Raw genomic sequence first — 24,218 nt, 5'->3', positions numbered from 1 at the left:
CTTTGCTGATAAATTAATCACATGGCCACAGCTCAGGGCAAGGGAATCTGGGAAAGGTGGTGTAGCCAATGCCCAGAAAGCAGAGAATGATTCGTGGAGGATGGTAGGGGACAGCTAGTGTTCTCTCTGCTGCCTGAGAACCTTTGCAGAGAGGACTTTAATTATAATCAGAGCTGTGCTTCCTGGGTGCCAAGTGCCGGTCCAAGAGCTTTATATATATTGACTCATAGAAGTTGTGTATCTAGGAACTTACAAAAATAGAACCTTAATTATAATTACAGCTGCCATTTCCCCAGCACTTACAGAGTGCTGCATTTTATTTGCATGAGATCATCAGATCCTTAGAATAACTCTGTGAGGTAGGGACTGTGATCCATTAATTCATTTAGGGAATATCTTCTGAGTCCCTGACAAATGCTGCACACTGTGAATATACCAGTGAATAAAGCCCTTGTCCTCATGGAGCTTACTTGGGGGTGGGTAGGCCCACTGACCGGGAAAGACGGTAAACAAGATGTAGTGTATGCTGGATGGTGGTAGATGCTGTGGAGAAGAATAAAGCCAAGGAGGGAGAAGAGTTCTGGAAGGGGGTTGCCATTTTAAACAGTGTAGCCCTCCCCCAGGGAGCAGGAACTGTGTGCTTGGGCGGGAAGAGCAGTCCAGGCAGGAGGAGGCAGGAGCCCGCCCAGTGTCAGAGAGGGCAGAGCTGGAGGGATGAGGGCAGAAAGGAGCAGAGGGCCGGTTCATTATAGCTTTGTTGAAACTTGGCTCTTGCTCTGAGTTGGGAAGTACTAATTCATAGAAGTTTGGCACCAGAGCTCCTTTGAAAATAGAAGCCTAATTATAATGATAGCTACCATTTACTGAGCATTTACTGTGTGCCAAGCCCTGTTCTAAGGCACTTTACGTGTGTTAACTCATAGAAGCTTGGCAACTAAGAATCTTCAAGAATAGAACCTGAATTACCGTAATGGCCATCATTAAATCAGCGCTCACGGTGGACCAGGCCCTGGGCTAAAGTGCTTTATATGGACAATCGCATCGGATCCTTATGAGGTAGGGGCTGTTATTTATTTATTCATTCATTCAACGGTGATGTGTTGAGCACCTGCGAGATACTGGCAGTATCCTGGGAGCTGGGAGTAGAGCAGAGAGCATAAAGAACAAGAATAAGAATCCCTGCCTTTGTGGAAACCCCTATTATAATGGGGAAGACCGATACTTTTTTTCTTTTTTTAAGATTTTATTTATTCATGAGAGACACAGAGAGAAGCTAAGACATAGGCAGAGGAAGAAGCGGGTTCCTCGCAGGGAGCCCAGTGTGGGACTTGATTCCCCAGACTGGGGATCAGGACTTGAGCTGAAGGCAGACGCTCAACCGCTGAGCCACCCAGGCATCCCAAGACAGATGCTTTTTAAGTGAAATGTATAAAACATACAGACTTTAGAAGGTAGTAAGTGGCTGTGGAGGAAAACAGGGTGGGGAGGCTTGTACCTGTACGTGAGGCGGTTTCAAGTAGGCCGTGGAGGCTTCAGTGAGAAGGTGACTTCAGAGCCAAGACCAGGAGTAGGGAGGAGTAGGGAGTAGGGCACCTGCACTGTCTGCAGGAACCATGAGTGCAAAGGCCCTGAGGTGAAGCCCAACCTCAGGTATTTATGGAAGAACACTTAGAGCATGAAGCTGTTGCTAAGGAAGGCAGGGGAAGACTGGTAGGAAGGTAAAGTCAAGGAGGGGCAGAGGACCAGGCCTGGTAGGCTGTTCTACCAATTTGGGTTGTGTCTCCATGTCTGAGTCATTGTCATAACCCTCAGAGGTATAGGGGCTATTATCACAACCATTTTACGGCTATTCAGCCAGGGCATAGGGAGGTTGACTTACCTGCTACAGGTGGGTCACACAGCTATTAAGAAGCAGAGCCTGGGTTTGACTCCAGACGGGTGGATGCAGGGCATACATTCTTAACCATTAAGCCACATACCAGAAATGGCAGCCTGGCTGTCCATAGCCAACGTCTGACTGGCAGGAATGTGGTGGTCTCCACACAGAGTTACTGTGTGGAGTGTGTTGGTCTCCTCAGAGTTACTGAGGTTTTTTTTAAATCATGTTGGTTATCAACATTTAAAAACAGGCAGCTTTCACATCAAAATGGAGGTTCAGGGTTTCTCTTGAAGACTATGAGGTCTAGAGTGCTGAACCCACAATCTCATGGGGCAGTAGCTTGCTAGAGCTGGCTAAGGGTTACCTCCCGCTAATGGGGCATTCCTCCCATGTGCTCATTCCTCTCTGTCTGGCATCTAGACCCTCATATCCTGCTTGCTTCACTGATAATGGTACCTGCGTGGCCATAAAGAACACTTTCATTTTGATGCCTGTTACAGAATCTTATACCAAAGCATCTGTCAAAACCCACACTTTTCATCCTAGAAGCTCAGAATCTGAGAACCTGACATTTATCCACTCTTCAAGTTGAGACTTTCATAACCGCTATGGCTTAACATCAATGAATCTCAGAATCGTCAAAGCAGAAATTCACAGCTCATTAAAATACCACGGATGGATTTTATTTCCTGGAGCAGCACACTTAAGCACTTTTCTGCCCTAAGACAGGGCTTTCTAAGCATGGATGTAGAGAGTCATCCAGTTATCAGCAAAAATTCCTAAGGATATGTCAGACTGGGAATCAAGAGACCTAATCTGCTGCCTGGGGTCATTCAGTTGCTCAGGGCCCAGACAGGATATGAACACCAAGCTAGGAATTCCAAGAGAGGATTTAACACAGGGCAGTCATTATGCAGCTGTTAGAAGTCTGAGAGCACAGATGTGGAAAAATGAGGCAACTGAGCAATTTGTGCCTACAGAAAGCTCCCACCTCTAGGACTAGGGTACAGGTCCAGCAGGATTTTGGAGGACAGGCCATGTGCAGAGGTTTAAACCTCAAGAGGTTTAGCACAGTACTGGTGCTGATACAGAAAGGCACTGGAGTCTGAGCTGCTGCTGGAGGGCTTCCAGCAGGATCCCAAAGCAAGGTGACTGCTTTCCCCTTCTTCCTATCTTCTTTATGCTCATACATCTCGTAGGCAGAACTTGAGGAAGCCAGTTCTGGAGGGAGTCTGGGAGACCTAATTGCAGAAAGCCCAGCATCACAGAGCATCACAGGGAGGGCTGCAGGTCGAGAGCCACTAGGTAGACAGTAGGCATAGTCAAGCATTTTTTGAGCCTCTGAGATCAACACTATCCTAGGTACTGAGGAAGTGAGGAAGACAAAACACTTGCCCCCAAGACTTTGGATTCCAGAGCAAGGACAGAGATAATGACAAAAGTGGGATAATCTCAGGTATTGAAGAGTGCTAGGAAGAAACTAAGGGTAAGGGTTGGTGGTGCTACTTTAGCCAAGCAGGTCAAGGAGAACCTCTCCGAGGATGTAGCATGTATTGATTCCTAAGTAGCAAGTTCTGGGTAAGAGCACTCGAGGCAGAGGGAAGAGCAAGTGCAAAGGCCCTGAGGTAGAAGCCAGCCTGGTATGTGTGACTAGAGTATAGTGAAGATAAAGTAGGGAGGTAGTTGAGATTGCTTAGTGGGGTGGGGCTCCATCATTGTTGGGTTTTCTGGGCCTGGGAAAGGTCTTTGGATGTTTTTTATGGGATGCCATTGGAGGATTTTATTTATTTTTTTTTAAATTTATTTATTTATTTATGATAGTCACAGAGAGAGAGAGAGAGAGAGAGAGAGAGAGGCAGAGACACAGGCAGAGGGAGAAGCAGGCTCCATGCACCGGGAGCCCGATGTGGGATTCGATCCCGGGTTTCCAGGATCGCGCCCTGGGCCAAAGGCAGGCGCTAAACCTCTGCGCCACCCAGGGATCCCTATTGGAGGATTTTAAATGAGGAGTTGTGTGTGCTGACTTCACGTACACAGGATGTGGTCTGTAATGGACTGGAGAGGGCAGCTGTGGTCGCAGGTCTTGGGTGGGGGTGGGGGGATCACTTAGGAGATCCCTGTGGGGAGGGCCTGTCAGACTCCAGAATTTAGAAGTTGAGTACACAGTTGACCAATCTGATGGTAGTGGTGTAGGTGGGGGCTGTAGGAGTCACATTGACCCTTTTTATGTTTTGGGGAGTCCTATTCATCATCCAAGTGACTTTCTTCTCCTGGGGAGAAGTCTGGGGTTTGAGCTGAACATAAAGATTTGGAAGTCACCAGGATGCTATTTAAAGTCTTGGGAATCTATGACATCTGGAGAGTGGAGAGAAGAGGAAGAACACAGGCAGGCTGCTGTCTGTCTCAGGGGAGCATGTGTGATTAGTGCCTCAGGTTTGGGTTTGAGGGAACCGCTGTGGGGGTGGTGTGAAACATCTGGGTTGGAGACTTCTGAGCTATCACCAGGTGCAGAGGAAATGTTTGGCTTTGGTGAAGTCGGTATTTTAGGATAGAGTAATGGCCGACTGACTCCAAACCACCAATTTCCCCAAAAGTCACCCCAGCAGAGAGCTCCAGGCTGGCTGGCCCTGTCCAGATCCTACAGGACACACACACAGCGTGTCCCCCTACTAGAGGTAGTATTTCCCAGGGTGGGAATCCCGGCTTCCAGGCTTCAGAGTAGGTTGTATGTCCATCAGGCAAGAGGTCAGCTAACTTACTATAGAGGACCAGATGGCCCTTTACTATTTTAGGCTTTATGGGCCATACGGTCTCCATTGCAACTAACTACTCAAATCTGCCGTTCTGTGCTACCGACAGGCTGTAAATTATGCTGCACGTGACAGAGACCCAAAATAATGGTGATTTAAACAAGATCGAGGTTTATTTCTCTCTTATATGATCGTATGGAAGTGGATATTCTAGGGCTGGTATGACGACTCTGCTCCATGTAGTCAACAAGGGACCAGGCTTCTGCTGTCTTGCGGCTCTGGCATCCCATATATTGCTCTCATGGTCCAAGATGGCTGGATACCATGTCCACACTCCAGGCAGGAAGTGAAGGAAAGGGCATGTCCCTTTCTGAAGCTTGAGAACTCGACCCAGGATTTAGCCAGAACTCCGTCACCGTGCCACACCTAGCTGCAAGGAACCCTGGGAAATGGAGTGCTAGTAGCTACCATGTACCTAGGTAAAAATTGGGAAACAGCTATCCTCTACCAGATTTACCTCAGCTGTGGGCTTTAAAAACATCCCTCAGATCAGATAGTGTCTGTAATTATTGTATGCAGGGCATCAACCGGGGTCTCTAAGGGGGGCAGGGCAGGTAATCCAGAGTCCTGACCACACTCAGTACTGGCCTGGTGGGACCCAGCCCAGGGTTAGGCTTTTCAAGAGCTGAAAATAGGATCTTAATGGGAACTCTCCCAGTGTTGGCCAAATACAACAGGAAACAGAAGGTATCCCTGTTTGATTTCAAACCAGATTCCCCACAGGGCCAGGCCAGCTCTGACCTGAGCTCCCCCCTCCCAGTGCCCTTCTTTTTATTTATTTTGCGAAAGCGTGCGTGTGCACATGCGTGTGGGGGATGAAAGGGGGCGGGGGTGTGGGTATTGAGAATCAAGCAGGCTCCCTGCTCAGCAGAGCCCGAAACCAGGCTGGATCTCATGACCCTGAGGTCATGACCTGAACCAGAATCAAGAGTCCCACATTTAACCGAGCCCCCTCACTATGCCCTTCTTATATTTTCTGGCAATTCCTGCTCAAAAGCCAGAGTTTCTGGTTTAGACATTTTAGTACAGATCTTTTCTGTTTTTAGATACTATTTGCTATTTTATTCATGTCATCTCACCTAAACATCTAGAAAATATTCCATGACCAGAATGGTACATGAAATTAAGCGGGCAATAGATTACTGGGCAAGGAGCCCAAATCTAAATACCAAGGCCCCTCAGTGAGTGGGAAAGACTGTGACAGGGAATGGGAGAAGACAGAGACTTGAATTGCAACCCCCACATGACTCAGAGTATAGCCCCCAACTTTGCTACCCCACCCCAAAGGCCCAAGTTTCCCCACATTTGAGACCCTTCCAGGGACATTACAGCCCCGTCACACCTCACCTTCTCTGTCCCCCTTCAGGCACAAAACCAGGGGGAATTTGCTCCTACAGCTCATGGCATCCATCTGGGAAGAATTAAAGGTGATTACACAATCTGCAGCTAGTTGTGATTTCAAAGTATTTAATTGGAAACAAGGGAGATACAAATAACAATTTTCCCTTTTGCTTGTTCATTTCTCTTAAAAGATTTCACTAATTTCGCTATATCCCTGAAGGCCTTTGTGTCCTCCAAAGACTGAATCTGGAGATGAGCATCTTCTGGGTCCTATTTATCAGGAGTCCTTTGCCTGTCCAGGGAGGGAAGCACATCCTTCCAAGGCGCCCATCCCTTACCAGAGGTGGGTTCTAGCAGCCACAGAACCCATCCCCCACACACACACCCGTTGCCCTAGGGAGGGTGTAACCCTCACTCAGAGTTCCCCCCGGGCATGCCGGATGTAGTGTTGATGCAGCCCAGCTTCTTGGGCAAAGTCCTGACCACACTCAGTGCAGGCAAAGGGGCCTGGAGGGGTGCGGGTCTCATGTGCCTGGCGGTGCCGCCTCAGAGAAGCAGCCTGCCCAAAGGTCTTGCCACAGTCAGGGCAGGGGAATGTAGGGTGGGCAGCGGTGGGTGCAACTGGCGTGGAGGGCCTGGCCGCTGGACCGTGGCTGCGCTGATGGGCGAGCAGGGCCTTTGAGGAGGGGAAGGAGCGGGCGCAGGTGAAGCAGATGAAGAGGGCCCCCTGCAGCTTCTGGGCCACGAAATCGGCTGGGTGCTCCCGCTTCATGTGACGCTCCTGGAACTTGGAATCGGCGAAGGTGATGAGGCAGCGGGTGCACTGCGGGGCCCCCAGGTGGCCTGAGGGACGTGGGGAGAGGTCGGGGGGAAGCCAGCAAGAGTCACCAGGACCTCTCCCAAGCCCCAGGGTCTTGCCAACAATTTACATTCAGTGCTTACTACATGCCAGCTGTACACCAGGGCTGGACAGTGGCACAGGCAAACTATTACAGGACGTTTTATGGATGAGCAGACTGAGGCTCTGAAAGGTTAGGCAACTTGCTAGGAAATGAAATGATGGAGTCAGGAATGGAACCCAGGGAGTGTGCTCTCCCAGCAGAGCCATGTGATTAGAGCACAGCCTCTGGAGCCAGACTACTTGGCACTGAATCCCAGATCTGCCACTTCCTAGGCAAGTACAACGGTTTCCTCATCTGGAAAATGGGGTCATAACCATATCAGTATGGCTGACTGATCAGTACAGTTACAACTACCTCATGGGGTTGTTGGAGGGAGCAAATGGATTATTACTTCATGTAAAGTGCTTAGAACAGTGCTACACAGTGGTTTGCGGTTACTCGTATTGAGAAAGAGAAAAGCAGCTTGACAGTCAGGGGCTGGCCTGGCACTCACAGCTAGGCCTTGGTGTTCTCCTGTTGAACAGAAGCAGTTTCACAGAACCTTGTCAGACAAAGCCATGCTGTGACTGAGATGAATCGCATCAAGACCATGCCAGAATAACGTCTGAACACAGACAAAACATGAACATTGTCCAAGCCACAAAAATGACCAAACATCCCCTATCCTGGCTCACAGGAGGGGCTGCTGCTTTATCAATCACAGCTTGAGCCTTTGTACCCCCCCTCCTGGATAAGATTTATTTACACAGCCAACCTATCTTTTGCCCCTACTTACTGGCAGCATTTAATTGGAACAAAACCCTTCCTTGTACCTTCTCCCAAATCACCTAAGATAAGTCCTTTCTAACACTGAGATGCCCCACAGTGCTTCATGGTGTGTGTGCTTCCTCAGTGCAATGAGCGATAAACCCAACTTGTTCAAATGCAGGTGTGTTCCTGGTGGTCTTTGGCCGGAGGACCTTGACACTGGAGCTCATTGTCCCAGATAACCTCTTTGCCTCAGTTCCCTTATCTGAAAGCAATGCCAATTCCACTGGGTCTGTCAGGAGGACTGAGATAATGAAGGTTAAACTCTTAGAAAGCGCCCAACACCTAGTAAGCATTCAGTAGAAGCTGTTGCTATCCTATGTCAAACTGGCTACCTCTGCTAACAGCAGACTCCCCGATATCAGACCTTCCCCTTCTCTGCCACTAATCCCCTTTACAGCCGTGTCACCTGAGTAGTGGCAACCTCTTGTGACAGGGAAACCCGAGCCCAAGTCACACACCCAAAGTCTGGGGCAGAGTTGGCACTGGAACTCCACTGGAGTCTCCTCTCTCAGTGTCCAACATTTTCTCCCACCCAAGCCTCTCTGGGTGCCACTCTGTCCGTCCAGACTGCAGCCCATTCGAACTTATGTGGCCAGAGCGGGATGGGTACATCTGAGCACAATAAAGGTAAGGGTAGAGAATGGCAGTTCCTGGTAGGGCAGCTTATAAACCATTTATTGCAGCCCCTTTGCAGCAGGCGAGTGCTTGTAACATGCCTGGGACACTGAAATCCTTTTAGCTAGCTAGCATCGGCTCCAGCACCCCACCCGTCTGGCCAGCAGCACTCACAGATGTCGCCTCCTGGGCTGCGGGGACTCCTCTCCTGGGACGAATCCTGCTGCTCCATGGCCCCTTCGAGATGCGGGTCCTCCATGATGCCTGGGATCCCTCTGGTCAAGAGAGCAGCACGCAAGACAGGACAGTAAATCAAGTGAAGTCGCTCATGTATCCGTCGCCACGAAGGGGCCCGCAATCCTCTGAGCTCTGGCGGGCTCCCCTTGCTTCCCGCCCACCCGTAAGAGGCCATCCTCTTCAACTCTCACCTGGTGGAGCTCTCCTCAGGGAAGCTTCGACCCTCTCAAAAGATCCGACTCCCCAGGCCTGTGATGCCCCGTGGAGCCTTCTGGCCTCCCACATCTAACTCCCTGAACTCCGGGCGTGGAACCCTTGATCTCTTGATCTCTCGACACCAGCTCTCCCACGTGTCCTGAGGCAGGTAGTGGCGCCCAGGTCTAGCCCGCCTCCTCCCGGGAGGCATCTTTCTCCGACATCCTGTGACCCTGGTTCCACCCCCGGCCCCCGCCTCCCACGCGCGCCTTCAGCCTCGGATCCCTCCTCCCGAGGCCGGGCAGCCCCAGGCCTCGGCTTTTCCCCGGACAGCAGCGGGCTGCTCTCGTCGCGCCGGCCAGCCGCTCGTCACAGCGCCGCCACCCGGAGGGAAGCGGGGTAGGGCCCCGAGGCTCAAGGTCCAGTGGCTCCCACGCCCTTTCGCCGGAGGAGCCTCTCGAAGCCGAAACGCCGGCTACCACCCGGCAGTGGTGCAGTCGCGCCAGCCGGGTCCTCAGAGAAACGGGAGGGGGCCTTCCCCGCGGTGGGATGCGTTGTGATGACGTTGCGGGCCGCCCGCGCCGTACCGACCTCCGCTTCTTGCGCAAATGTGGCCGGGCGCTGCTGGCGCGCAGGCGCTCTGACTCCTCATTGTTCGGGGCCCTGCGGCAGCCGGAGCTGGGGAGCCGGCGCGCTGCGATTGCTCTGCGCAGCCGCCGTGAAGGGCTGTAGCCCCGAGGTCGCGCTTCCAAGACACACCCCCTCCTTAAAAGAGTGACGTCAGGTTAGAGCCCTCGGAACGGGTCTGGACGGCCCCCGCTCCGCCCCGAGTCGGGGCGCCCTAACCTCTTCGGCCTCCGTCCGCCCGACCCCAAGGGCGGGGCTTCTCAGCGGCTGCTCGGCCGCCGCCGATTGCGCTCTCCGGTGACTGCCAGCGGTCTGCTCGGTTAGTGGTTTGGAAGGGAGGAGTGCGGGAATCAAAACATCCATGTCCCTGAGGGAGGAGGGGCCTGGAGGTCCGGATGTCTAAGATTTTGAAACCGAGAGAGTGGGGCGCCTGGGCGGCTCAGCCGGTTGAGCGTGTGTCTTCTCTCAGGTGATGGTCCCCGGGGTCCTGGGGTGGAGCCCGCATCAGGCTCCCGCTCAGCGGGGAGTGGGCTTCTCCCTCTGCCCCAACCCCCCTGGCTGTGCTCTCTCTCTAAAATCAATAAAAAATATATTTTCTAAATGTATCCAGAAAGAGGGCGGACAAGCCACCCGGGTCCTTGGGGAATACACAGGGCGTGGGTGCCGGATTTTTCCCTGGGAGTGACACGCAAGAATGGAGGGGGGACAGAGTGAGCAGACCGGGAAAGAAAGAGGTCGAGTGCTCCCTGACCGGGTCTGCACCACCCCCTTGCCTTCCAGGTATGCCACCGCCACGGGGTGACGTGACCGCCTTGTTCCTGGGGCCTCCGGGCTGTGGCAAGTCCGCGCTGATCGCAGCGCTGTGCGACGGGAATGTGGAGACCATAGAGATTCCCGAGGGCCGGCCGGACTCCGGGATCCCCAGCCTGCGAGCAGCGGGCCCTGGCCTCTTCCTGGGCGAGCTGAGCTGTCCGCCCGCAGCGCCAGGGCCCTGGGCGGCGGAGGCCAACGTGCTGGTATTGGTGCTGCCCGGCCCCGAGGGGAACGGGGAGCCCCTGGCCCCAGCGCTGGGAGAGGCAGCGCGGGCCGCCCTGGCCCGAGGGACCCCGCTGCTGGCTGTGCGGAATCTCCGCCCTGGGGAGTCACAAGATGAAGCCCAGGCCCGGGATCAGACCGCGGCCCTGCTGAACGGCGCGGGGTTGGGGGCCGCTGCTCTCTTCGTGCTGCCCGCGGACTGCGGCCGCCCAGACGGCTGCAAGGAATTGGAGCGCCTGCGGGTGGCGCTGCGGAGCCAGGCGGAGGTGCTGCAGAGGTGAGCGAGGACTTGAGGCCTGGTGCTTTACATTTCACACCCAGAAAATGTTCTTTGAGATCGCGAGACCCCACCCCCAGTGAGTTTGGGGCAGGCCTTAACAGGATAGCTGCTGGGGGCCCTGCTCTCTGGCCCTGGTCCTGCCCCTCAGCGCAGGTTTTGAGGTCAGCGAGGCTCCACTCCAAGCCAGCACTCAATGCTGGAGCCTTTCTTGTCTTATAGGCTCCGCCCCACCAAAAGGTCAGCTCCAGGTTCTGACCCGTCCTCCCAGGTTCTGCCCCCTGCAAGCATTCTCAGGTCCCAAGCCCTGCTTCACTGAGCATTTTAGGAGAGGCGAGGACCTAATGCCCAAATGCTTCCCCCATGGCAAAAGTTTAGAGGAAGGCTTACTCAGCACACAAGCCTGTGATCCCCGCCAAGATGTTACCCAGGGATTCACACTTTCGAGGAGCCCTCCTCGTCCTCTCCACCTTCAGCTTTGCTCCACCTTCAGCTTTGTTCTCTAGCTACACTAGTCCTTGTAAAGCCACACCCTCAGTGAGCCTTGCCCTTTCTGGATTTCCTCCCCCTCTGCCTTTCTTTAATCCCAATCCCATCTCATTTCTATGCCCACTCGCTGGCTACCTCCTAAATACCCCCCCCCCCCACCAGGTCCCTGGCCACCTGTTTTATAGAAGTCCAAATGAAGCCACCGGGTCAGTGCACATCTTTTTTTCCTTAGCCACTTCTTGGTAAGCACTAGTAAGCGAGGCTTTTCCCCTCACTGGCCCTTCTTCGCCTCAGTAAGCCTAGTCTCTGCAAAGAGCGCCCTGGGTGACCTTGCTCCGGTCCAAAGGTGCTTGCCTTTCCTTTAGCCCACAATACAGTTGCAAGTCAGTCTTTGCCGGAGCCCCATCTTCCGGGAGTTTTGCTTGGCCTTTCTTAACCCTGCAAGGCCCTTGGGAAAGTGCCCCCTCCCCCAAAGACTAAATCTCAGAGAAGATTTAGCAGGTTCCCCTTTTTAGGTTTTGCCAGAAACCTGACCTCAACCAACCTGCCCTCCCCCCATTTTATTTTTTTGTTTTTTAAAAAGATTTTATTTATTTATTCATGAGAGATACACACACAGAGAGAGAGGCAGAGACACAAGCCAAGGGAGAAGCAGGCTCCATTCAGGGAGCCCGATGTTGGACCCCATCCCGGGATCACGCCCTGAGCTGAAGGCAGACGCTCAACCACTGAGCCACCCAGGCGTCCCCCTCCCCCTGCTTTAAGCGCTAATTCCTATATATTGTATGATGAGTCTGGCTCCTCTGTCTTCTTTCAGGGGTTATTAAAAAACTCCACCCATATCATCCTAGTCTGGTCCCATCCCCATAATGCAGCTCTCCCACGTTTAAACCCTCTTCTGCTCTTGACCCTCCCTTTCCCTGTCCCCTTAGGCTCCTGCCCCCGGCACAGGATGGCTTCGAGGTACTGGGTGCGGCAGAGCTGGAGGCCGTGCGGGAGGCTTTTGAGACCGGTGGCCTGGAGGCGGCGCTGTCGTGGGTTCGCGCTGGCCTGGAGCGACTGGGCAGCGCGCGGCTGGACCTGGCTGTGGCCGGCAACGCTGATGTGAGCCTCGTGCTGAACGTGCTGCTTGGGCTGGATCCCGGTGACCCAGATGCCGAGCCTGTTTTCGTGCCCGCGGGGCCCACGCCCTACCCGGCCCCAGAGCGTCCCAATGTGGTGCTCTGGCACGTGCCTCTGGGCTCCGCGGGCACTGCTGCTGCTGCCACCCCCCATCCGACCCACTACGACGCCCTCATCCTAGTCACCCCGGGGGCCCCCACTGAGAAGGACTGGGCTCAGGTTCGGCCCTTCGTGCTGCCAGATGCGCCGCTGGTCGGCGTGCGAACAGACGGTGAGGGCGAAGATCCAGAGTACCTGGAGGAAGAGGACAAGGCAGAGAAAGAGAAGCCCAGCTGCGAGAGCTTAGAGAACACAGGCGGAGAGGGGGTGAAGAATGCATGCAGTGAGGGAAGGGAGAAACGTGGCCCGGGATTGCAGAAAGGTAGCGAGGAAGATTCCGAGAAAGCAGGCAGCGGGGAAGGCTCGGAGAAAGCGGGCAGCGAGAGTGTGCCGCCTGTTGGCGGCGGCGGGAAGAAATCAGGCAGTGGGGACGCGGAGCGTGCGGCCGCGCTGAGCCCCGAGGATGAGACGTGGGAGGTGCTGGAGGAGGCGCCGCCACCCGTGTTCCCGCTGCGGCCTGGCGGCCTCCCCGGGCTCTGCGAGTGGCTGCGGCGCGCGCTGCCCCCGGCCCAGGCGGGGGCGCTGCTGCTGGCGCTGCCCCCCGCGTCTCCCCACGGGGCGCGCATGAAGGCTGCGGCGCTGCGGGCCGGGGCGTGGCGGCCGGCTCTGCTGGCCAGCCTGGCGGCGGCGGCGGCGCCCGTACCCGGCCTAGGCTGGGCGTGCGACGTGGCGCTTCTGCGGGGTCAGCTGGCCGAGTGGCGGCGGGCGCTGGGGCTCGAACCCGCCGCGCTGGCTCGACGCGAGCGCGCGCTCGGCCTGACCCCCGGGGAGCTGGCGGAGCGGACGCACTTCCCGGGCCCGGTGACGCGCGCCGAGGTGGAGGCCAGGCTGGGCGCGTGGGCGGGCGAGGGCACTGCCGGGGGCGCGGCGCTGGGGGCCCTTTCCTTCCTATGGCCCGCGGGCGGCGCGGCGGCCACCGGCGGCCTGGGTTACCGCGCGGCGCACGGCGTCCTGCTGCAGGCCCTCAACGAGATGCAGGCCGATGCCGAGGCGGTGCTGGCACCCCATGTGCCCGCGCAGTGAGGGGTGGGACGCGGGTCGGGGGGCTGCCGGGGTGCCCAGTGTCCCTCCTGCTTGGCTCCCCCAGGGGCTGAGGACTCCACGTCCGGGTTAGAGGGAGAGGGATGGGGGGGGGGGGTTCCAGATGCGTGGGATGTCTGGGCCTCTGAGGTAGTGGAGCTGGGGGCCACCACTCAGAATGCTGGGTGCTTGAAGGGAATGAGGGCTTTGAATTCATTGGGGTGGACTTTAAGATTCTAGTTGCTGGGTGGTGGGAGGTCTCCATCTACAGGAGGGAACAGGGGACTGTGCAAAAGAGCTGCAGAACCTTTGGTCGGGAATAGAGAGATGTCTGTTATTTGCTGCTGGGGGGCGGGAGGGGGGTTGGTGGGTCAGATTCTTTTCCCAGCTGTTGTGGGGAGGATGGTCCCAGAAAAACGAGGGAAGGAGGCAAGAGGTCTGGGCATGGTGGGCCCTGGGGGTAGCCAGAGACCAGGAATGAGGCCTTCTGGGTGTGAAGGACAGGAACCCATACCTCAGAGGTATCTCCCACAAATTCCTTATGGATTTGGACCCTGGCAATCACCTCTCTCAGTGCGAGTTTGGAAAGGGACATGACTACCCCCCTTTTTATAAGTGCTGAGTGATTCAAGGGATCTTTGGTGTGTCTGTTCCTTTGTCCCTCTTTCCCTTAGTGGTTTCTATCTCTTTTTGGTCTTGATTTCTTCTGTCATTAAGCCGAACCCTTTCTGGCCTTGATATTTTATACTCCTGCCTTTTTTGGAAAAGCAGCTATAATGCTGCACTGATGCAGATATTTCTGTGTTGGCTACCTCAGGTGTCCCCAAGAGGCTCTGCCTTCTGGTGTACACACGGGGCTGCGGAGAGCAAGAGACCCACAGAACAGTGAGGTAGTGTTCCAGATGGTGGGAGTGTGCCATAAGTGAAGCAAAGGCAGAAATCACAGTGCCTGGAATGTTCTAGGCTGCCAAGTATAGGTAGAAAAGATGCCTCAGGTCACAGAGTTCTTGTATCAAAAAGCAGGAAAGGGGGACCCAAAAGGCCATTAAGTAGCATCTCTTTTATGAGAGATGGGGAGGGCAAAGCCCAGGGAGGGCAGGCTCTAGGCCCAACAACACACAGCAGGGTCCTATGTGGTCTGGCCCCAACCTCATCCCCTAACCAGCCTGATCTTCCGATGCCTGGGTGGGCCACATTGGATCCTACCCCAGGATCTTTGCATTTGTTGTTCTTTCTGCCTAGAATGCTCTAACCAGTTATCTTCTCATAACTGGTTCCTTCTTATCAAGCAGATCTCCACTCAGACGTCCCCTCAGAGAAGCCATCCCTGTCCAGTGTAACTGAATCAGCTCACACACCCCCATTACTCTTCTCAGCCAGTTGATGTTTCCCTTGCAGCAATTTTTACTGTAGGCAATTACCTTATTTATTTATTTACCTATTTAATAGCTATTGTCCTTTTACCTGTCTTGTTCTCTGCTCTACCCCCAACACCTAGAAGAGTGCTTGACCCACAGTAGGTGCTTAGTAAATATTTCTTTTCATTCATTAGTCAGTGGCAGACTGCAATTTAGATTGTCAGCCTCTTGCCACAAGACAGGGAAAATGAGCAAGGTGGGGAGAAACAGGCATCTGATGGGAGAGAAAGCTCCTGTCTGAGGTCAGGGGATCTGGGAAGCAAGCACGGCTTTGCCACTGTCACTCTGGGTGACTTGGACCAGTGCCTTATGTTCCATCTGAGAAATGAAAGGGCTGGATGAGAACCGTAAATACTTACAAGATCCTATTTTCTTTGACAGCGGGAGACAAGGGTGACCGATCTGAGAGACAGGTCCTTTGCCAGATGGTATTCCCATGTCCATCTCGAACCCCTACCATTGGCTCAATTTATCCCATCATAGTTGAGATGGCTGAGGGTGGAAAAAAGCATTTGGCTTTATACTGAATGGCTTCGGACATGGTCTTCAAAGGCCTTTCAGACTTCGGGGAAAGGTATTTGCCCATCTCTGTAATATCCAGTACAACACTGTCTACCTCTCAATCTAGAATGCCAGCCATGGGAAAGTGGGAGAGGTACACAGCCGTGCCGTCCAACAGAAACGGGTTGTGAGCCACATCTGTAATTTGAAATGTCCTAGCAGCCACAGTAAAAAGGTAAAAGAAAACAGTGAAAACTAGTTATGTTTCACTTAACCCAGTACACCCAAAACATTATTTCAACATGTAATCAATATAGAAAAGAATGAGACATTTTCCATTCCTTCATGCTGTCTTTGAAATCGGGTGTGTATTTTGCACTTAGCACATGTCTCATTCAGATGATAAATTCTCATCGGAAGTACTCCTGTTTAGCTTTCCTAAAGTTCATTAATGGAGAAAGAGATTCATACACCCAAGTTGTCCCGGTTATATTGAACAGTTTCCCAATAACTGAGGTGCATATCAGTTTTTAAGTAAAAATAAACTCCATTTCTCAGTCACCCAAACCATGTTTTAAGTGCTCAGTAGCCACATGTGATGTGTGGCCACAGTACTAGACAGCACAGACCTAGAACACTCCCATCATCACAGGAAATTCTACAGACATAGCTTTAGGGTCAGACAGTCCTCCTGACATTGGGGCAACCTTGGGGAAGTCACTCAGCAAATGGTATCTACCTCACAGGGTAATTGTAGGAATAGTGTATGTACATGCATTCTCCCCCCTGCCTCTCTCTCTCTCTCTCTCTCTCTCTCTCTCACTCATACACACGCACATGTCAGCATGCTGCAGCCCTCCAGAGAAGCCTGGCATATGGGGAGCTCGAACATAAGTCTTGTTGCCTTTGCCCTTGGCCCCAGGCAGTACCCAGACAACTCTAGTCTGGGCACCTCTGTCTCATGCCCATGCCTTTGCTCACAGAGTGCCCTTGTCTTTTTCTGCCACTTTCACATCATCTCTGATTTGGTCTGGCCTAACATCTCTGCCCTGTGCTTCCCTGCCTCAAATTCCTTCTGCTCTCATGCCAATGGGGATCATGCCAGAGATCATATCTGAGAAAGCAAGACCCAATTTTGTTTGCTTGTGTCTCTTTTGGGGAGTGCTGGTTGTGTTTATATGTGTATATGGACACTCTTGGGTGTCATGACTAATTTGGGGGAAGGGTTGTTTTTAAATTATGACTTTTGAAGGGAGTCCTAAACGTTGCTAGTGAGGCTTCTGTCTCTGGTAGCATCCAAGCAGAAAGATTAAGACTCCCTTGAGAACTGATTGCTGCTGCCCTCGGGGTGTGTCAACATCATACTTCCAGGCTGGAAGACCCTCGAAGGCAAGAATTCCAGGAAATGTATGCTACATCTTGGCATTGCCATCCATTACCAGAAGCAGAAGTAGAAGAGACAATCTCATCACCTTAGCTGAGTTTCATACATTTCTGGATAATGATGAAGAGACTTGTATCCATTGGGGTGGGGAACCAGGGAGGGCTAATCCAGGGTGTGGTTGGCCTGTGGTGCTTTTTGAAGAGGTCAATAAAAATGAGTAGAAATACCACTATGTGTCTTTTCTTTTGGGGTTTGAAGGGGAAGATGCTTGGGATTTTGCTTAGGTCTGGGGAAGGAAAGGGCTGGAGATAGTACTGGCTCTGAAGGAGGAGGAGACCAAGGGTGGGGACTCCTGGGTCCTAGGAGAGGAAAGATGGGTGGTGAGGGTCCCTAGGGGAAAGAACCCCTTGAGCTGGAATCCAGAGACTGAGAGTATGTATGTTGGGGGGCGGGGAGGGTGGTGCAGGTGGAAACAAGACATTTAGACCTTAGAGAGCTTACAACAGTAAAGCATCCCAGCTCTGGAAGCAGCCTGGCCCATTAATGTCTCTCTGTAGCTGTGTTCTTGGAGAGGCCCTTCTGACTCTAGACCTGGCCACATGATTTGCCTACACGATAGAAGTAGATGCTTGAGGGATGCCTGGGTGGCTTAGCGGTTGAGCATCTACCTTCGACTCAGGGTGTGATCCCAGGTCCAGGAATCAAGTCCCACATTGAGCTCCCTGTGAGGAGCCTGCTTCTCTCTCCGCCTGTGTCTCTGCCTCTCTCTCTCTCTCTCTCATAAATAAATCTTTAATAGAGAAGTAGATGCTTGGAAAAAGTTCACATATTAGGGCTTCCTCTCACTGTACCCCTGTCACTACGGTCACACCGAGAAGTCCAGGCCAACCTGCTGGGTGAGTAGAGGCATGTGGCCCAGTCAGTCTTAACACCCCAAGCTATAGGCAGCCAACCGTCTGAAACCGAGCTGCCTGGCTGATAGAAGCCAAACCCAACAGGAGAGCCAGTCGGCTGATCCCAGACCAAACAGCAGACTAAATCACGAGTTAAATAAAAGGTGATTGTTCTAAGCGACTACCTTTCAGAAGAAAGGTAGTCACAGAAGAGGTAGCTGCAGAAAGGCAGCAGCCAAAGATAACAGATACAGTCTTACTCCCCGTCTCTGTGCTGGGGTCCTTTCTCCCCCTCGTCATGACCCAGTGATTAAAATCTGAAGCCCTTTGGGGATCCCTGGGTGGCTCAGCAGTTTAGCGCCTGCCTTCGGCCCAGGGCCTGATCCTGGAGTCCCGAGATCGAGTCCCACGTCAGGCTCCTTGCATGGAGCCTGCTTCTCCCTCTGCCTGTGTCTCTGCCTCTCTCTCGCTCTCTCTTTGGGTCTCTCATGAATAAATAAATAAAATCTTTAAAAAAAAATCTGAAGCCCTGCCACTTTTTAGTCACGTGAACTCCACTGTAACATCCCTCCTCTGAGCCTCAGATTCTTCTGAAGACAGGGCTGAGAATAACAGAGCCTATCACGGGGAGTTGCGGCAAGGAGAAAATGAGAAGTATGTGCTAAGAGGCCGTGGCACCCATTCATGCTGTTTAAGAAATACGTCCGTGTTGCAGACCAGGATTGCACTTCTTAGCCCCCGTGGGGTTTGGCAGACCATGCGACTCGCTCCATCCCATGGGTTATGTCAAGTCCCTTCTGGGTCACAGCATTTAATCACCCACGTGAGACTTTCCTGCGCTTTCCCGTAGACAGCAATGTTCGAGTTGGTGGCTGCCCTAGGATCCTGATGAGCAGACAGTGCTAGACATGTAGGGTGAAGGAAGAATCAACTATTCGTGAATGGAGACTCGTTCAGCAAATACTGCTCTTCCTCCTCCCACTGGAAGGGGAGTACACTTCCTTGCTCAGTTGATGTTGGCTTTGACCACAGGGTTTACTTTACTCAATGGAATGTTAGCACACCTGACCTCAGAGGGGCTCCTAATGCACTTGGGCTTTGTGCTCCTGTGATCTGCCATCAGAACACTAGCCAGGGAGCCACTGATCCCAGAACTTGTATCCTCCTCCCAAACTGGAGCCAAACCAGCTAATGCAGAGCCAAAAGGAGAACTACCCCAGCCACCCCCAAACCCTCAGAGAGAAGAATGCCTGTTAGGGATTGGTCTGGGGATGGTTTGTTACACAGCATTACTGCAGCGTTAGTCAACTAATACAATTTTTTTTAAAAAAACTAATACAATTTTGTTGCTTTAGGGGCACCTGGGTGGCTCAGTCGGTTAAGTGTCTGCCTTTGGCTCAGGTTGTGATCCCAGGGTCCTGGGATCAAGCCCCATTTTGGGCTCCCTGCTCAGCGGAGAGTCTGCTCCTTCTCCCCCTCACCTCGCTTATGGCCCCCCCCGTTCTCTCTCTCTCTCACATGCTTACTCTCTTTCTCTCAAATAAATAAATTTTTAAAAGCTTTGTTGCTTTAAATCACTGAGATTAGGGATTTGCTTGTTAGTGTAGCATAATATATTTGATGACAATGTTTAGCACCTTCCAAGTAATGGCCACTTGTTAAGTAGCAGGCATTATGATGATTACTATTTACAGACATATTATCCCTAAACCCACATTGTCTTACAGGTACCAGGCACTGCACTAATCCTTTTTTATTTTCTTTCATTTGGCACAACAACCCAATGAGGTTATAACTATTAATATTCAAATTTTGCAGAATTGAAAACAGGCAAAAAGAGGGAGAGGTTAATCAGGAGAAGTGGTTTGACCCAAGGCAAGGGGACCACAATCTGTGCCTCAGTTTGTTCATCTGTAAAATGGGGCTAATAAGATCAACTTCACAGAGTTGTTGAGATTCTGAGGGTTTTTTTTTAAAGATTTTATTTATTCATTCATTCATGAGAGACAGAGAGAGAGGCAGAGAGACAGGCAGAGGGAGAAGCAGGCTCCATGCAGGGAGCCTGACGTGGGACTGGATCCCGGATCTCCAGGATCACACCCTGGGCTGAAGGCAGCACTAAACCACTGAGGCACCCAGGGATCCCTGAGTTGTTGAGATTCTGAAATGAGGTACAGCATGGAGAACACTCTGCACAGGGATGCCTGGGTGGCTCAGTGATTGAGCATCTGCCTTCAGCTCAGGGTGTGATCCCATATCTGGGGATCAGGCTCCCTGTGAGGAGCTTGCCTCTCCCTATATGTCTCTGCCTCTCTCGCTGTGTCTCTCATGAATAAATAAATAAAATCTTAAAAAAAAAAAAAAACACTCTGCATAGCAGCCCAGCGGGGAGTAATCCTTTAATAAATGGTAAGGTCTTCTCTCTCTTCCTTAAAAGAGGGGGTTCCCAAGGGTTAAGACCCCTGCTTTCTGCACCTTGCCTTCCTGAAATGCATTGAATCACAGGAACTCAGGCTTACTTTGTTACCCTGTTTAATGTATAGGCACAGGGGGAGGTGTAGGGTGAGGACAAATGGAGACCTCAAGCCACATATTCTTCAGTTCTTCACTCCGTTCTGCCAGAGGCCTGGGGGGCTGGAAGGCAGTCTGCTCGGCGGAGGAAGTAGAGATAAGAGGCTGAAGGCACCTGAGCCCCCGCCTTGGCGTAGCAGGCACTCTCGGTAGCACAGCCCCGAGTGGCAAATTTGGGGCTGATGAGACCTGGGAAAGGGGTTTCAGAATGGAATCAGCCCCCAACCCCTCCTTCCTCACCACCTGTCCTACCGCCCCCACCCTGCCCCATTCCCTGTGTTGTACCCAGTTCCCAGGAGCCACCATCTCCCCTAGAACTCAGAAGAATGGCCCTCCAGTTCTGAGGCTCCTGTCCCCCCCTCTAGAGATCCAGGCTCCCCTCACCAGCCTGCACTTTGCCAGCAAAGTAGACACAGTGGGTTTCCTGGCCAACACAGCGGGCTGCCTGGGTCCCAGGGCATGTCTCTTGAAAGGGTGCGATGCAGGCTGGACACTGAAGGCCGTTCTCAGTACGATTGTTCTGGGGAGCTGCAGATGAGGGTGGAGTGTAAGGTGCAAAGGGACGATGAAACCCCTCCCGAACCTTGCAACAACCAGGGGCGGGAGTGGGGGACATGGTTTGCTAATGGACACTGCATTTTCAGGTAAGGAAACTGAGGCTCGCATGAAGCAAGTAAGTTGCCGAGTGTTTCAGCGCAGGTCAGAGGAGGGCCAGAGCACATACAGCAGGCTGGAAGCGACTCCTGATGAAGGGCTGAAGTGGCACTCACGGGGCACCGAGCCAAGGTTACAGCCATCACTCTGGCAGCAGCGCGTGTTGGACACCATGTAGTCCTTGGGGCCCATCGTGGTGGACACGAATCCCGTGTAGCAGTCGCTGAACTTCATGCAGGCCTTGTAGGTGTTCAGTGAGTGGCGGCCCTCTGAAGGATGGGGGACAAGAAGGGAGGCTCCGGCAGTGCCTGCTGATCCCACTCCAGGATGGACCCAGGCCTTGGGTAGGGGTGGGGTCTCTCCCAACTCTGAACTTCCCACACCCCATGATCGCCTAGGGTGGTCCCTTCCAACCCAGTCCAAGGGTTTTCCCTCTTGACTCCCCAAACAGTGCTCTTCCCCCCTCCCCCATCCCCAGGATTCATATCTCTCTCCTAAAAGCCTGGGGTAGTCTTTTCAAACCCTACTAGTCCTCTTGCCCACCTGCCAATGCCTGTTCAGTGGGTAGCGCAGCATGCAATCCTCTATCCCACCCTCCTTACACACCCTCTCTGGTCGGGGCGTGGTTTCTTCCTACACTCCAGGTGGCCCTCAGCTCGTGCCACCACCATCACACCTGTCCACCTTCCTCCGGTGCCTAATGAATAGTCTCTTTCAGCTCTGAATGAAAAGCCCTGCCCCTGTGGTCTGTCCATTACTCCCCCTCAACCCCCATCTTTTCTCAGGTCAGGTCCCTCCCTTCCACTGAAATCACGCCCTGCTCTCCCATCACCTACCTGCCTCCCCATCTCCATCTCTACTTGTCTTTGTGACGGTTTGCTCCATACTTCGGGGTTATCTTTCCTGTCTAGCATAGTCCCTTTTATGTCTCTCCCTCCACCTCAGTGTCACATCTCCACCTCCAGTCAGGAATGGTCCCTTTCAGAGCAGAGGTGAGTGGGGGGATGGGGTAACTGGGTGATGGGCATTAAAGAGGGCACGTGATGTGATGGGCACTGGGTATTTTTTCAAGATTTTTATTTATTTATGAGAGAGAGGGAGAGAGAGAAAGAGAGAGAGAGAGGCAGAGACACAGGCAGAGGGAGAAGCAGGCTCCATGCAGGGAGCCCGATGTGGGACTCGACCTGGGGTCTCCAGGATCACACCCTGGGCGGAAGGCAGGAGCTAAACCACTGAGCCACCCAGGCACCCTTGGGCAACTGATGAATTACTGAACTCTACCTCTGAAACTAATGATGTACTAATTGGCTAATTGAATTAAAAAAAAAAAAAGTTTCCTTCCAGCCTGCACCACACCCCTAGGGCTATCTCTTCCTCCTATTTTGGAAGATTCCTCCCTCTTCCCCCAAAGGGTCACCTGATCGCAGTCTTCCCAACCCACACCAGCCTCTCCCTTCCTCCCCACCCCCCATTACTTCCAGCCTATTAGATTCTACCCCTCCCACCCATTCTGTTCCCCCTTGTCCATCCCCTGCCCCCTCCTGCCCAAGAAAGTCTATGTCTGCCCTCTCCAGCCCTCCCTCTAATATTTGGGAGAGTCTCCGTTCAGAAATCCCTGGCAACAATGGTTTCTATCATCCCACTGAATTCGCGTCCTTCCACCCACCACGTCAGGACAGTCTCTCCCTCTTCCCTGACCTCTCACCACGAGGATCCCTCCCTTCCTCGGGATCTTCTACCCTTGAAGGCACAACCCCCTCCCCAGGTTAGGATGCCAGGCCCTCCTCCTACTTGTGCTCGCTTCCCCTACGATGACCACGCATGCGTCCTTGCCGGCCTCGCAAGCCTTCATTTTTCCGCTGCACGTGGGCCCGGAGCCCCTGCACACTTCGCAGCTCAGCGGGCACCCTGCAGGGTAGAGAGCCAGGCTGTTGCCATGAAGGGTGTGGTCAGTGGGCCAGGAGGGCGACTTCAGACTCCAGAGGGAGATAGGGCAAAGGAGGCCAGATTTGGAGTCCTGAGGGAGGAGGGACAAGTGTCTCCCTAATTGTCCATGGGTGGAGCACGGACCGCTGTCCAGGGACTGTCCAGTGCTCTGGCTGGGACGCGGTGGTGAAGCCAGCAAAGCTACTTCCAGGGGTGGGAAGCGACTCCACCAGGGAGCCTGTTTACCTAATTATAAGGCTGGGGACTTGGGATGCTAGGGTTCTCTGAGAAAGCTTGGGGACAGGGAGGGATCCTGGTGAAGGTTTCCATGGGCTTCTGTGAAGCTTCAGGTCCAGCTGTTTCTGGGACACGAGTCCAGGCATAGGTCTTAGAGATGGTAGGAGCTCAGGCAGGGGAACCTGAGGCTGGGGTCTTCACCCCAGATCAAGAAGGGAGAGTCAAAACCAGGAGGGCAGAGGGCATGGACTCCTCGGTCCTAAGAGAGGAGGCAACTGGGGGCTCCCGGACACCTAGGTCCTGGGGAAGGTGGAGCTTGTCTGAACTCCAGCATCTAAGGGAAGGGGAGCTGGGGTCTGAACTCTGTAGAGTCCAGGGAGAAAGGAGATCTCTTCTCCCCCATGCCACCCCCCTTCACTTTTTTTTTCTCTTTCTTCTTCCTTTTTAAAATTTCCCTTTCTAGTCATGCTCTCATCCAGTTTCCTAGAATTCATGTCTTACTTTGAGACCTTGCCTGGGGAGAGAGAGGATTTAGAGCCCACCAAGCTCCCTCTTTTCTCAGGGATCCAATCACATGAGTGTTTGAGCTTTTCTTCCCTTGGGGCCCCAGGCTTTCTCTTCCTTTAGTCTCTGCCTTCACCATGAATCTGAATTCCCAGGACACCACCTCTTTCCCCCTCAAGGACCTTGTGGAGTGCTCTCTCATGGTCCTCATGGTCCAGACCCCTTCTCACTTACCCAGACCCAGGAGGGTGCAGAGCGACATGAAGGCCAGCAGGAAGGTCTCCGGTCTCATGGGAGTCCTCATGGTGAGTGAACCTGAAGTCCCAGGTCCCCAGCCCTTATAGGAAGCTGAGGAGGGGCGGATCCTCTGGATCCGCCTTCACCCTGGGGTGAGAAATAGCTGAGGTAAGATCTCAGGGCCGGTCTTTGTGGCTCTACGTTGGGGATGTGGAACCAGAATCCAAAAGGGACATGGGCATCTCATGCTCAGCACCTGCTCCACAGGGACCCCAGGACTCTTGACTTTCAGCACTTTGTTTCATCAAGACCCAGAAGGTCACTTTCCTGTTTTCTCACATTCCCACCACCCTCCTCTCCCCTTTTTGCTGGCCT

The 24,218-nt window shown here is 53.2% G+C and overlaps 3 protein-coding genes across 6 annotated transcripts; 1 reads left to right on the top strand and 2 right to left on the bottom strand.

Moving 5' to 3' along the window:
• The first annotated feature begins 949 nt into the window (after positions 1 to 949).
• IRGQ (immunity related GTPase Q) lies at positions 950 to 17,050 on the top strand. 3 transcript variants are annotated; one of them, XM_072754248.1, is made up of 3 exons: positions 950 to 1,056; positions 10,197 to 10,728; positions 12,150 to 17,050. In XM_072754248.1, exons 2-3 carry the CDS (start codon positions 10,199 to 10,201, stop codon positions 13,519 to 13,521), a joined length of 1,902 nt encoding a protein of 633 aa, XP_072610349.1. In that variant the 5' UTR covers positions 950 to 1,056; positions 10,197 to 10,198; the 3' UTR covers positions 13,522 to 17,050. The 3 variants fall into 3 exon arrangements, with proteins under 3 accessions (XP_072610349.1, XP_025869764.1, XP_025869765.1); XM_026013979.2 differs by lacking the exon at positions 950 to 1,056 and adding an exon at positions 9,603 to 9,735; XM_026013980.2 differs by lacking the exon at positions 950 to 1,056 and adding an exon at positions 9,713 to 9,885.
• Positions 6,140 to 9,489, bottom strand: ZNF576 (zinc finger protein 576). 2 transcript variants are annotated; one of them, XM_026013983.2, is made up of 3 exons: positions 8,786 to 9,489; positions 8,532 to 8,632; positions 6,140 to 6,873 (listed from the first exon to the last, which is right to left on the bottom strand). In XM_026013983.2, the coding sequence occupies exons 2-3, from the start codon at positions 8,614 to 8,616 to the stop codon at positions 6,446 to 6,448; spliced, it is 513 nt and encodes a 170-aa protein (XP_025869768.1). In that variant the 5' UTR covers positions 8,617 to 8,632; positions 8,786 to 9,489; the 3' UTR covers positions 6,140 to 6,445. The 2 variants fall into 2 exon arrangements, with proteins under 2 accessions (XP_025869768.1, XP_072610435.1); XM_072754334.1 differs by having other exon boundaries at positions 9,381 to 9,486.
• Positions 17,051 to 20,229: 3,179 nt separating the features above from the next.
• On the bottom strand, positions 20,230 to 23,977 carry PINLYP (phospholipase A2 inhibitor and LY6/PLAUR domain containing). Its single transcript, XM_026014259.2, has 5 exons — positions 23,841 to 23,977; positions 22,731 to 22,847; positions 21,056 to 21,208; positions 20,670 to 20,813; positions 20,230 to 20,474 (listed from the first exon to the last, which is right to left on the bottom strand). The coding sequence occupies exons 1-5, from the start codon at positions 23,908 to 23,910 to the stop codon at positions 20,320 to 20,322; spliced, it is 639 nt and encodes a 212-aa protein (XP_025870044.2). The 5' UTR covers positions 23,911 to 23,977; the 3' UTR covers positions 20,230 to 20,319.
• Positions 23,978 to 24,218: the final 241 nt, after the last annotated feature.

Source organism: Vulpes vulpes, chromosome 1 (assembly GCF_048418805.1).
Source record: "Vulpes vulpes isolate BD-2025 chromosome 1, VulVul3, whole genome shotgun sequence".
NCBI lineage: Eukaryota > Metazoa > Chordata > Mammalia > Carnivora > Canidae > Vulpes > Vulpes vulpes.
This window is presented reverse-complemented; position numbering and strand designations above follow the sequence as displayed.